The sequence below is a fragment of the Balaenoptera musculus genome, chromosome 15 (assembly GCF_009873245.2).
Source record: "Balaenoptera musculus isolate JJ_BM4_2016_0621 chromosome 15, mBalMus1.pri.v3, whole genome shotgun sequence".
NCBI classification, from domain to species: domain Eukaryota; kingdom Metazoa; phylum Chordata; class Mammalia; order Artiodactyla; family Balaenopteridae; genus Balaenoptera; species Balaenoptera musculus.
In genome coordinates this window covers 27781153-27793255 of record NC_045799.1, presented here as the reverse complement: position 1 = coordinate 27793255, position 12103 = coordinate 27781153, and the positions used below count along the sequence as shown (strand labels likewise).

General features: G+C 45.7%; 1 protein-coding gene across 1 annotated transcript; it reads right to left on the bottom strand.

The window, feature by feature from the left end:
* Window positions 1-885: 885 nt before the first annotated feature.
* Window positions 886-4167, bottom strand: ZCCHC3 (zinc finger CCHC-type containing 3). Its single transcript, XM_036827467.1, has one exon. It carries the CDS (start codon window positions 3559-3561, stop codon window positions 2347-2349), a length of 1215 nt encoding a protein of 404 aa, XP_036683362.1. The 5' UTR covers window positions 3562-4167; the 3' UTR covers window positions 886-2346.
* Between the last annotated feature and the right edge of the window lie 7936 nt (window positions 4168-12103).

Below are 12103 nucleotides of genomic sequence, written 5' to 3'. Positions count from 1 at the left end.
TCAGGCCTCCAGCACTGTGAGGGAGGGAAACCCGTGGCAGAGGATGGGGAGAGGAGGGGGAGAGAGAGGACAGAGGGAGGGAGGGAAGGAAGGAGGAGGGAAGACTGTGTTTGCCTTGGGAGACAGGAAGGAGAAAGGCTGAGCTGGCTCTGTAAGGCAGGATTCTGAAGAGCCAACCAGGCCTCAACTGTACCAGATCAGCTCTGGAAATACCCTCAAATCACTGAGTCAGAGAATCAATACACTGGGAACATTAATTCTTAGGATCAGATCATCTTATCATCTCAGAGCTAGAAAATCCCTCAGAGGGTTGTATCTGGAGTCTCCAGGGCTAGCTTGGAGGAGTGAGTCAGCTCTACGGGAAATTTCCTGGACCCTTTCTCTCTTCCTCCCTTATAGTTGGAAGAGATGGCATTTTTTCTAAAGCCCATGAATACTTTGTATCCAATTCAGTACACTTACAATAACTGTTAAGATGATGAAACTGACATCCTACCTCAGTTTTTCCCACTGGTTTGTAATCTCCTGAGGGCAGTCCCTCTCAGTCATGTTAGTACTATTCAGAACTGTGGTCTCAAACCTGGCTGCCCAACAGAATTGCTAGGGGTGCTTACTAAAAATATTTCACTCACTCCAGTGATTCCGATTGCTCGGAACTGAGTTAGGACTTAACACTTTAGTTTTAACAGTATGCTAAGTGATTTTGAAGCAAAGGTTTAGGTAACAACTCCCAAGGGCCTGGGAAAACATAGTAGGTGTTAAGTGTTGCCTGCAGGGCTGGAAATGTATATGCAGAGTAAACAAATGGAGTGTGGGAAGCCTTGGTTGAACTAGGGTCTGTGAACCTATGCATCGAACATTTCGAAAGGAAATAGTGCAGCAGTGTTAGCAATACAAAAGATAAATATTTATTCAGAACAAAACTTTAAACAATCGATTTTACATTCTAAGCCACAAGGAAATAGCAAAACATAAAGGAAAGACAAAAACTAAAAGAAAAGCAGTGTACTGTCTTTTCTACTTTAACTTGATAACACTTAGTAGACCCAATGCCCTCTAGCTTGGCCTATTTCCCAAGTACATTTTAGAGTTAACAGCTCATTTGGAATTCCGTTTTTCTCCTGAGAGTCCGGAGGTTGCAGATGAGCTCCAGTCAGCTGCTTCTCTGGGGACGCTAGCTATTGAGGCTAAGATGCAAATGTAAACCTTTCTTTACTCAGGAGCACCTCTATTTCTCACTGGTGGCAATGAACGGGGAAGGGGAAGGCCACAAAGGAGCAGGGCCACTTTAATCCAGATATGGTACCCCAGGGGGCAATGAGTACACCCTGGATTATGTTCCTTTGTCCCTTCCGTATCTCCCAAGTATTCTGAAGCTCCTGCCAAATCTTCTGCTTCCTTCCCCAGATGATTTCTTAGCATTCCTCTGGGCTCATTATTCTGGAAAGAGCAGACTTTCTGGGCCCTCAAGTGTTGAGGAAAATGTTGTGAGGTGTGAGAGGTAGTGGAATGAGCACCGGGCTTGGGGTCAGGGAACTCTACTCTAGGCTAGCTCTGGCACCAGACAGCTATGTGATTTTGACCCAGTCATTTAACCTCTCTGGTCCTGTTTCATCTGTTGGAAAACCAGTGGATTGGTCTAAACCAATTTTTAGGTCTTTTCCAGCAGGAAAATTCTAGATTCCATGATTCTGTGAAGAATGGTTTCTGAGCCACTGAAAGTGCTGTCACAAAGTCCATGCATTTTAATGCCGTAAGAGAGGCCCTTGGCCACCATTCAGAGCTTATTGACTCAGTTTACATACACTTCTAACAACACTGGTTTCACAAATTCTCAGACCACATAGATTAGAAGCAGCAAATTAAAAGGGGACGGGATGAGCTGCAAAAGATAAGACACCCTGACAGAAGCCAGGGTCAACAATGTTCTCAATTCAACAAACACTGATGGAGTGCCGACCATGTGCTGGGCCCCTACCTAGCACTGGGGCATAAAGATGAGCAGGGCAGCCGGAGAATGAAAATCCGGGGAGAAGACAAGGGGTGGGGAATAAAAAGTACCAGAAAAAAAATCTCCAAATACAAAAATGAAAATAAATTTTAAAAAAGGGAGGGGAGACATATCTGCACACTACAGTTCTCGGTCGGTAGTCGTTACTGATGAGAGTCACCAAATTCAGGAAAAGCTGAAATGGAGTAAACTCAGTTTAGGAAGGCAAAGTGAGATGTCTCTTGTAGTTTTAAGAAGATCTCCTCCAAAAACGATAAAAAATGGTTTAAAAAAAAGTTTTGGCACTTAAGAGGGGTAAGCTGGCTCTGTGTTCATCCTGGCAGGCAGGTGGGTGTTCAGTGCCCGGCCACGCCGGTTAGCTGAGCTGCCACGGAATTGTGAACCGCTTTGGGACACTGGGCAAAGGCGTGTCCTCGTTTGCCACAGAGGTTACACACGATGCCCTTCCGGCAGTAAGGGCTCAGGTGCCCCTCCTCCCCGCACCTGAAGCACCTGTCCTGTGTGCAGCTGCCACTCATGTGGGTCCGGGAACCACATTTAAAGCACGTCTTGGGCTGCCCCTTGTACCAGCTGTAGCCCCTCTCGGCCCCCAGGAAGAAGGCCCCCGGCAGGTGCCTGACCCCGCCCTCCCCCTGGCGCAGCTCGATCTCGCACTTGTACTCCCCGGTCCAGATCCCAAACCTGTCGGTCACTTTCACCGGCACGGCCAACACATCGCAGTGGCGCTTGAGCCAGGTCACGATGTCCTCCACGTCCACCGTCTCGTTCCGGAAGAGGATGAAGAGCGTCTTCAAGCTGGACTTGCTCCGCCCCAGCACCACAAAGTTCTCCCAGCAGTCCTCCTGCTCGCGCTTCTCCTCGTAGACGCGTAAGAATAGGGCCAGCTTCTCCGCCGAGCGGAAGCTCACGTCGAACTCCCGGCTGCCAGGGATCTGAATGACCGCGTAGATGTCGCTCGGATCCATGCCGATGGAGCGGAGGATGAGCGCGCCCACCACGAAGTCCCGGGTTGGGCAGGCGCCCTCGTCTCCCTGGAAACAGATGCGCACGAGGAAGCGGCCCTTGCCCGGGCCCGCCGCGGGGCCAGCCGCCGTCGCCTGCTCGTCCTGGGGGGGCCGCTCGGCCGCGTCTTCGGCCGCGTCGGGCTTGGTCGGGGCCGCCATGGCCGCCGCTTCGGCCTTCTTCCTCCTGCCCGCCTCGGCTGCACCCTTCTTCTTGCGGGCGTCCGTCGCCTCGCCGGCCGGGTCTCTCCGGCGGCCCTTCGGGTCCCCGCGGCCGGCAGGGGGGAAGTCACCGAGGCCCGGCGCCGCCAGGCCCGCGGGGGCGCTGAGCCCGCCGCGCGCGCCGTTACCGCCCTCCTCCTCCCGCCGCGGAGGCCGCGACTCGCGGAACTCGCCCTTCTTCTCGGCCAGGTTCTTCACCACCTGGGCCCAGCCCATCTTCTCGCGGCCGCCCTCGGCCTCCTCGGCCCGGGCCGCCGGGCGCGCAAGGGACAGGAGCTGCGTCCGCCCCCGCTTCCTCTCCTCCTCCGCGCCGCCGCCGGTGGCCATTTTACCTCCTTCCCAGCATCCTCCACTCGCTCCCGCAGCCAAAGGGCGCCCATGGCGCGCGCCCGCCCGCCCGGGGCTGTGGGGGTTTGGGCTTTTTTTTTTTTTTTTTTTTTGAAATTCGACGCTTCTCTCCCCCGCCCGACTAAGGTATTTACTTGCGGCGCTCGGCGGTCAGCGGCCGCGGGCCGGGAACCCCCTGGTAACGGCCTGGCCGCGTTTCCGTTAGTGCTCGCTCCAACCCTACCTCCTCGGCACCGAAGTGGGATGCGGAGCTTGGAGCGCGTCCCTGTCCCTCGCGAGGGTTTGGCAGCCTTGGGCCTCGCTCTCGAGGATTTGGTATTTCGCAAGCGGTCCTCGATGATTTCATTCAAGCAGTTTTACTAACGGCCCACAGCCCGAAGGCGGGAGAGAGTTGAGGAAGATTTCGCCCATTTTGTTTTCATTTTTGTACCTTTTCTATTAAAAAAACAAAGACAAAACTCCTACCTCCCTCCTCCCAGAGCAGATCACAATGCATTATTTTTCCAACGGTGGATTATGGACATTTTCAAACATACAAAAAGTGGAAAGAATTTTGCAGTGAACATTTTAACTTTTAAACTATTTTATCTTTCATTAAAATTTTGCTATACCTTATCACACTGCGCCTGTATCCATCACTCCTTATTTTTTGATACATTTCCAAGTAAGTCATACTGAATTATTTTTTTAAAAAACCTCCATCATATTCATGATGACAGTTATAGTGAGCGCTTAAGTGTTCGATACTGTTCTAAGCACACTGCAAGCTTTATCACATGGAATCTTCCAAAACAATGTTGTAATTATACCCATTTTACAGGAGGCAGGGGCTTGGAGATGGGAGTTAAATCACTTGGCCAAGTGGCAGAGTTAACAGGCAGCCTCCACGCGTAGGTGGCTTATACTTCTTCTACATCTTTGCTCTGACATTTTGGATAGACTCTTTGGATCACACTCTCCAGGAAACGCCGTTCGCACAGATTCCCTAACTAAAGTTAGCACTGGACACAATCCTTATTCCTCCCTCATCTGTCTCAACTGGTGCTTCAGAAGCATTGATAAAATTTGGGTAGTTGAGGGGGTGGGGTTAATACCACCTTTTGTCATCTTGTTTTCTTTACCATAGCTGCTTGTGTTTCAGGGTGCTCCAGTGATCTTTCTGGGTTTAGTGAAAGAAAAGGATTGTGGAGTCAGGGAGACCCTAGTTTGAATCTGACTGCTTCAAATCTCAGCTTTGTCACGTGTGGCCAATGACCTCAGTTTTCATAGCTCAATTTGCTCATCCATAACAAAGGGATATTAATATCTACTCTCAGAGGACGAATGTGGGGGTCCAAGGAGATAACCTGTGTCAAAGAGCTTAGTCCACAATGGGTTTCCAGGGAAGGTTATTCTTCCTTTCTGCCGGTGTTGGATTTTTCCCTATTTCTCTTGCAGTTCTGCTTAGCATCTGGGAGTCCCTGTGAGTTCTTAAGATCTTTCCCTTTACTCCGATTCCAGTACTGGTTTCAGGAAGACAGCATCTCCAACTCTTGTGCTATTTGGACCTTCCGATTCCTTCACTTTATAACTCCCGACGTGCTCTCATCCATCCCTTCTCTGCCACACATCCCCAGGATCGTACTGGGATCATTAAGCAGAAGCATCAAAGTCTTAGATTCACACATTCCACTCTTTTATTCTTTCTGCTTGCCTGCTCAGATCTTTCCACGGTGAGGGTATTTACATAGCCAAACAGAACTCTTGTATTTTAAATAATCTCTTTTATTCCTCTCACCCTAACTCCCCACCCCAGGTAACTAGCACACAATCAAATATCTACGAGGCAGGTACCTTAAATAAGGAAAAGTGCTGGGAGAACTGGAGGGCACATATTCTACCTGAAGGGGCAGCTGCTAGTCAACTCCAGCTAATTATCGTTCCCACTGTGGCCAGATTTTCCTGTTTTTAAAGTGAAGCCTAACTCTAGTTTCTTTTTTTTAAAATGGGAAACATTCTTCCTTCTCCTTCTTCTTCGAGGTTGTCTCAGCTATATTTGGATCCTCTGTATAAATTTTAGAACCAGCTTACTAAATTCCAGGAAACCACTTTTGGGGATTTTAATTGGGTTTGCATTGCATTTATACAGAATTGCCATATTGTAATGCTGACTCTCCCCATTAGTGACCCTCCTGGATTTCTCATTTATGTAAGTCTTATTTTATGAATTTCAATAACATTTTATAGTTTTCTTCCTAAAGACTTTGTATAATTTTGGGGGGGATTTATTCCAAGGTGCCTTGGTTGCTGTTGTAAATGGTATCTTTAGAAATCACATATTTGTTTTCGGTATTTAAAGGAAACACAATTGAATTTTTTGTATTGAACTCATATCTAGCAACAATGCTGAAATCTTTTAAGATTTCCAATGGCTTTTGTAATCAATTTGCTTTTCTATGTTGACAATCATATTGTGTGCAAATAACGAAGGTTTTTTTCTGTTTAGATCTTACACTTTTTCTTGTCTTACTGCGCTAGACAGGACCCCTCATGTAACCAACATATATTAGGCATTTTTGTTTTGTTTCTGACTATTAAGATATCTGTTTGTGTTTTGAAAAGGTTTGATCTGTGGACTGGGGTCTGGCTCCATCTCAATTTTTTTTATTTTTTTTTTTATTTTTTTTATTTTTTATTTTTTATTTTTTTTTTTATAGCTGTGTTGGGTCTTCGTTTCTGTGCGAGGGCTTTAGTTGTGGCAAGCGGGGGCCACTCCTCATCACGGTGCGCGGGCCTCTCACTGTCGCGGCCTCTCTTGTTGCGGAGCACAGGCTCCAGACGCGCAGGCTCAGCAGTTGTGGCTCACGGGCCCAGTTGCTCCGCGGCATGTGGGACCCTCCCAGACCAGGGCCCGAACCCGTGTCCCCTGCATTGGCAGGCAGACTCTCAACCACTGCGCCACCAGGGAAGCCCTCCATCTCAATTTTACTAACCATATCTTCTTCTATCATAAGATTTTGTTGGTATGGGTATGGCCATTATTCTTTCCATCAATGCCATTTTTCTCAAGTCAACTTTTGCAGATCCAGGTTTTCTATATTCTCTTTTTACTTTTATTTCTTGTTGATGATCACTATCAGCACTGTGAATTGGATAAAAGACTGAACTTTTATATTTATTTCTCACTGAATTTATTCAAAAATTGTCAGCCATTCTCCTCAGCAGTGCTCCAGCAGTCACCTTGGTCTATTGTAGAGATCACTGAACCAGGAGCTGCAGGGCCAGGCAGGTATCCTGCGAGCAAAGCAGTGCAGATGGGCACCGAAGCCATCTGAAGATGGCAGCCTTTACTCATTTCTGGCAGATTATCACCACAGAGGGTTGTCAGAATTGGTCAGTTTGGCATCTCAGTCTGGCTTCTTATGGACAGAGTTTTGGAATTTGCGCTATTTTTAAAAAGCTAGTTGGGAGACTGGGGAAGAGGCATGATTTGAGGTGGACTTTGAAAGAACAGGTTCTGAAGAGCAAGAGAGAAAAAAGTCTGTGGGTTAGAATTATTGTTCGTATTCACAGATGAGGAAATTAGGCTCGATCATGGAAGTGAGTTGCCCAGTGTCACAAAGCTTGTAGTAGCTTAGTGATTGTTAAAATCTGAACCCCCATCAACCCAACTCTAAAGCTTAAATGGTTAGCCACTTATGTGCTTCTGCCTCATGTCTGTGAAATGGAGATAACCATGCCTACATCAAAGTTACTGCTTACTGACAACTTACATTCATGGTTGTATTAGCACACAAGCTAGGCTCCTTTTTTTTTTCGCAGATGCTGATTACACCTGTTTAATTAATTAACAATACAGCAATTTTAACAGGGTGACATGGTCCAGAGAAAACTGTTACATTATGCACTTGATATTTCATTAAAAATTTTCCCTTAAAACTAAAAGGTTTCATTATAACAGATACATTTCAAATGTACTTTATTAAATCATTGCTAATTAGAGCCTAAGCAATTATAAAGAAATTACGCAATGATATTCAACCAGAAGTTATTTTTCTGGACATATAGACATATTAATGTACTTCTGTTGAAAAATTTTAATCTCCAGCAAAAATAACTGCATGTAGACATTATTCTGTTTTCTGGGAGAGATCTGGGAGGACAGGAAAGGGCTGGGTGTGTTTATAAGAATAGACCAGTAGGTGTTTCCATCAGGGAGGTGGTACTAATCAATATTGAGACTCAATACTCAGATAAATTTCAGGTTAAAAACATTTGTTAAGATAGGTGATAATTGGGCTATTTTTATATTGACAATTGAGACAAGACTATAAACTGTCAGTCAGTGTTTAGGGACCCAGCATCAAGGAGGGCCTTACGGTGAGGTCATCAGGTAAATAACTAGCACATACAAATCAAAGACTGTGTTCAGGACAACAGAGCCACACCCACTGCCTGATGGACAGGATTCACCTATTAACCTCATCACTTTATAGAGTCTGCCTAACACGAGAAAGTCCTCCAAGTTCTGATAGCCAGATACCGACAAGAAAGGCTGTTGAAACTTATTTAATTAGACACATTGAGGTACTACTGCTATTAGGAGCCTGTTGATAAAGATTTTCCATCATACATTATTACAATATTTTTTCAGGTAAAAAACTTGGTTTCAACTGTTACGGTCATAAAAGTATTTCCCCTGGGGTTTCCTGCACGTAGAGAAGTTATCCATATAATTATTTTTAAATAGTCTTCCTAACTTTGGGAAAACTTTGCCCTCCCTCCAACACACACACACACACCATGTGTGTGTCTTCTTCAGTTACTTTCATCAGTGTTTTGTAGTTTTCATTGTACAAATCTTTCACTTCTTTGGTTAAATTTTTAAAACATTTTATTGGCATATAGTTGATTTACAATTTTGTGTTAGTTTCAGGTGTATAACAAAATGATTCAGTTATACATATACATATATTCATTCTTTTTCAGATTCTTTTCCCTTATAGGTTATTACAAAATATTGAGTACAGTTCCCTGTGCTATACAGTAGGTCCTTGTTGGTTATCTATTTTATATATAGTAGTGTGTATATGTTAATCCCATCCTCTTAATTTATCCCCCCCACCTTTGGTAACCATATATTCGTTTTCTATGTCTGTGGGTCTATTTCTGTTTTGTAAATAAGTTCATTTGTATCTTTTTTTTTTTTCAGATTCCACATATAAGTGATATCATATGATATTTGTCTTTCTCTGGCTGACTTACTTCACTTAGTATGATCATCTCTAGGTCCATCCATGGAAATGAAATCATGAAATGGTCAGCCCATGTGCCCAGTAAAAATTCTAATACTACAGAAGAAGGTAGAGTGGATATTGGAGGTCATTAGCAGTCTTTACCACAATGGTGCTAGTCAGTCTTTAAAACGAAACAGTGAAGTAGGCATTATTATGCCTATTTTACTGACGAATATATTGAGGTTCAGAGAAATGAAGCAACTTGCTTAAGGGTGAGCTGGGATTGGAACCCTGACTCATGTTTGACTCACCATGTTCTACTCCCTCCCCAGTGAAATTGTTCCTTTGTGAGTTTTGCTGCTTCTCTTTTGTTTCCTTCTCACTCGGTAGTGCAATGTTAGCATGGATGTCTACACTCTCTGGGCTGTGAGCCTTCCTCCAAATGCTTATTCTCTGGCATAATAATCATGTCCCAGAGGGAGAAGATAGTGGACTTGCAAAGGCTGGGTGCCGTGGGGCCACATGTGTGAGCTGTTACTTCAGTATTTGCAACAGATGTTGGAAAGCAAGTCTATAAACTGCAACCTCTTCATGAAAGAGCAGTGTAGCCAGCTGACCCAGGAGAAGGAGGCCAAGGCCAAGAGAAGAAAGAACCACTTGACTCTCAGGGTCTGAACCTGGATCAACATCAGCCTATTCCATGGGAATGAGAAGCTGGTAGAGTCCATGAAGGGGACATGATCAGAAGCCCAGTATTATGTCCACGTGGACAAACTCTTTGACATTTTTCTGAGACCTGTCTTGGCAGTGGGTGTGGCTGGTGCATGTGCATGGAGAGTGAGCTGGAACACAGGTACAAGAGCACCTTCTGTGATATCGTCAGGTTGTACTGGACTCTCAGCAGACCCTGCCAGCAAAGGAGCACCTTGTAGAGTATGACTTGGGGTCCAAACTGATAGTTTCCAAGATGCTCAACTGAAGATGCCAAATCTATCTCATCAGCATGCAAGCAAATCCTATCAGGCTATGCACATTGATTCTGGCTCTTTAGGACTACTTGACTAAGTTTGTCCTCCTATAGCCTCTCACCACCAAGTGGGTCCAGGAGGACACCCTGTTGGACATCTTCACTGTGCTCAGGGAACCCAGAGTCTTGCAGACTAGTATTGATGATATTTCTTCGTCCAGACTGACAAGGGCTCACACAGATGTGGCCAAGCTGAAGATGGCCCATGAATATGACAGGGCTCCGTGGCTTGTAGACGCACCACTCTGATCTCTGCCTCTCTCGTTACATGGCATTTTCACTGCGTCTGGGTCTCTTATCTTCTTATAAGGACATTAGTCATATTGCATTAAGGGCCCAGCCTTTTCCCAGTATGACCTCCTCTTAACTAATTACATTTGTAACAACCCTAGTTCCAAATAAGGTCATATTCTGAAACTCTGGGAAGGACATGAATCTGGGGGGAACACCATTCAACCCAGTGCACTGTTGACTGCTTAGATGCAGAGCAATGACACACAGCACTAGCCACAGGGTCTGTAGTTTGTTCAGATGATGAAAAACTCAACTTACCATGAGGTTATCTGCCACAGCCCCCATGAAGCCATGTTTGTCTGCAAAGCCAAGCTTGGCCTGGCAACTCCAAGTCACCCCAGGAAGTTATGCTCACACTTAGGACTGGATAGGATTTGAAGAGGGAACAGAGACAACTGAAGAATAGCATCCATGTGCAACAAGAAGACAACAGAGAGATGAGACCTGGGAGTGAATTCAATGTTGTTCTTTCACATGTAGCTTTCATTAGAATGTTTTTGGCCTGAAAGTACCAGAAAACTCAACTCACAATGGCACACTCAATAAGGTGATTTGTTACTTAATCTCCAGTACTTTCTAGATAGGTGACAGGATTGGTTAATTTAATGACTCAGCATTGCTATTAAGGAACAGGTTTCTTCAACTTTCTTCTTCCATTTCCAGGATGTCCTCTTCAGCTAACTCTCCTCACAGTCCCACAATTCCAGCAATGTCACACAGGTATGATGATGTCTAGTAATAGACAAGGGAATGTTTTTCTGCAATGTCTTTTTATAAAAGTGTGATGACAGTCTTTCCCCAAAGTTGCTGAGTAGACTTCCCACCCCATCTCCTTGGTCAGACTTTTATCCCATGCCTATTACCAAACCTGTAATGGCAAGGGAAATGGGCCCACCAAGCCTAGCTCAGACCAATCATGACTACCAGAGCTGGAACTGGAGCTGGAACTGGGGCTGGGGCTGGGACCTGACTCTTCTAAAGCAAGTGAGCACTTGAACAAGATGAGGGTCCATTAGCTGGGATGAAGGGGAGGAATGGCTGTTGGGTAGACAACCCCCCAGGTCTACCACATATTGCTACCTCCTACTTCTTATTGGTTTCCTGGCAGAGCTTCCTTGCTGGAGTACTGTGGCTCTGCAAATGGGGTGCCTGACATAGTGATTCCCTCAGCCCTAGGGGCAGCTGGGAGGGTCTTGAATGGCCAGAGAATCCATGCTGATTGCTTTTGCCATAGCAGTCCCTTCTGTTGACCACAGCGTGCAGTGCTATTTATAACATTTTCCTATGATTTTTTTTTTAAAGCTTTTTTAAAAAAATTTATTTATTTAATTTATTTATTTATGGCTGTGTTGGGTCTTCGTTTCTGTGTGAGGGCTTTCCCCAGTTGTGGCAAGCGGGGGCCACTCTTCATTGCAGTGCGCGGGCCTCTCACTATCGCGGCCTCTCTTGTTGCGGAGCACAGGCTCCAGACGTGCAGGCTCAGTAATTGTGGCTCACGGGCCCAGTTGCTCCGCGGCATGTGGGATCTTCCCAGGCCAGGGCTCGAACCCGCGTCCCCTGCATTGGCAGGCAGACTCTCAACCACTGCGCCACCAGGGAAGCCCCTCCTATGATTTTTAAGAGGGGGAGAAGGTTGGGAGCTCTGGCCTTGTGTTCTATAGTAACATTCCCCTATTGAAGTGTGAGTGCTTTCAAATTATTTGCTCCCTCCAATTTATTTTTTAAACTGGAATGCACTTTAAAATCTGTGCTCTATCTAGCAAGTCTGGGGTGTGGAGAGAGAACTGGAGTGGGGTAAGGGTGGGAGCTGGTACTGTAGTCCCAGAGTGAAAGTGGGGTATATGTTTGTATGGGTGGTGGTAGTAGTAAGCGGTCTTATTCCAGATTACTTTGAAGGTATTGCTGACAGATTTGGTTGTGGGATGAGGATGAGTCAAAAGATGAGTTAAGAATGACTGCGGGGGAATTCCCTGGAGGTACAGGT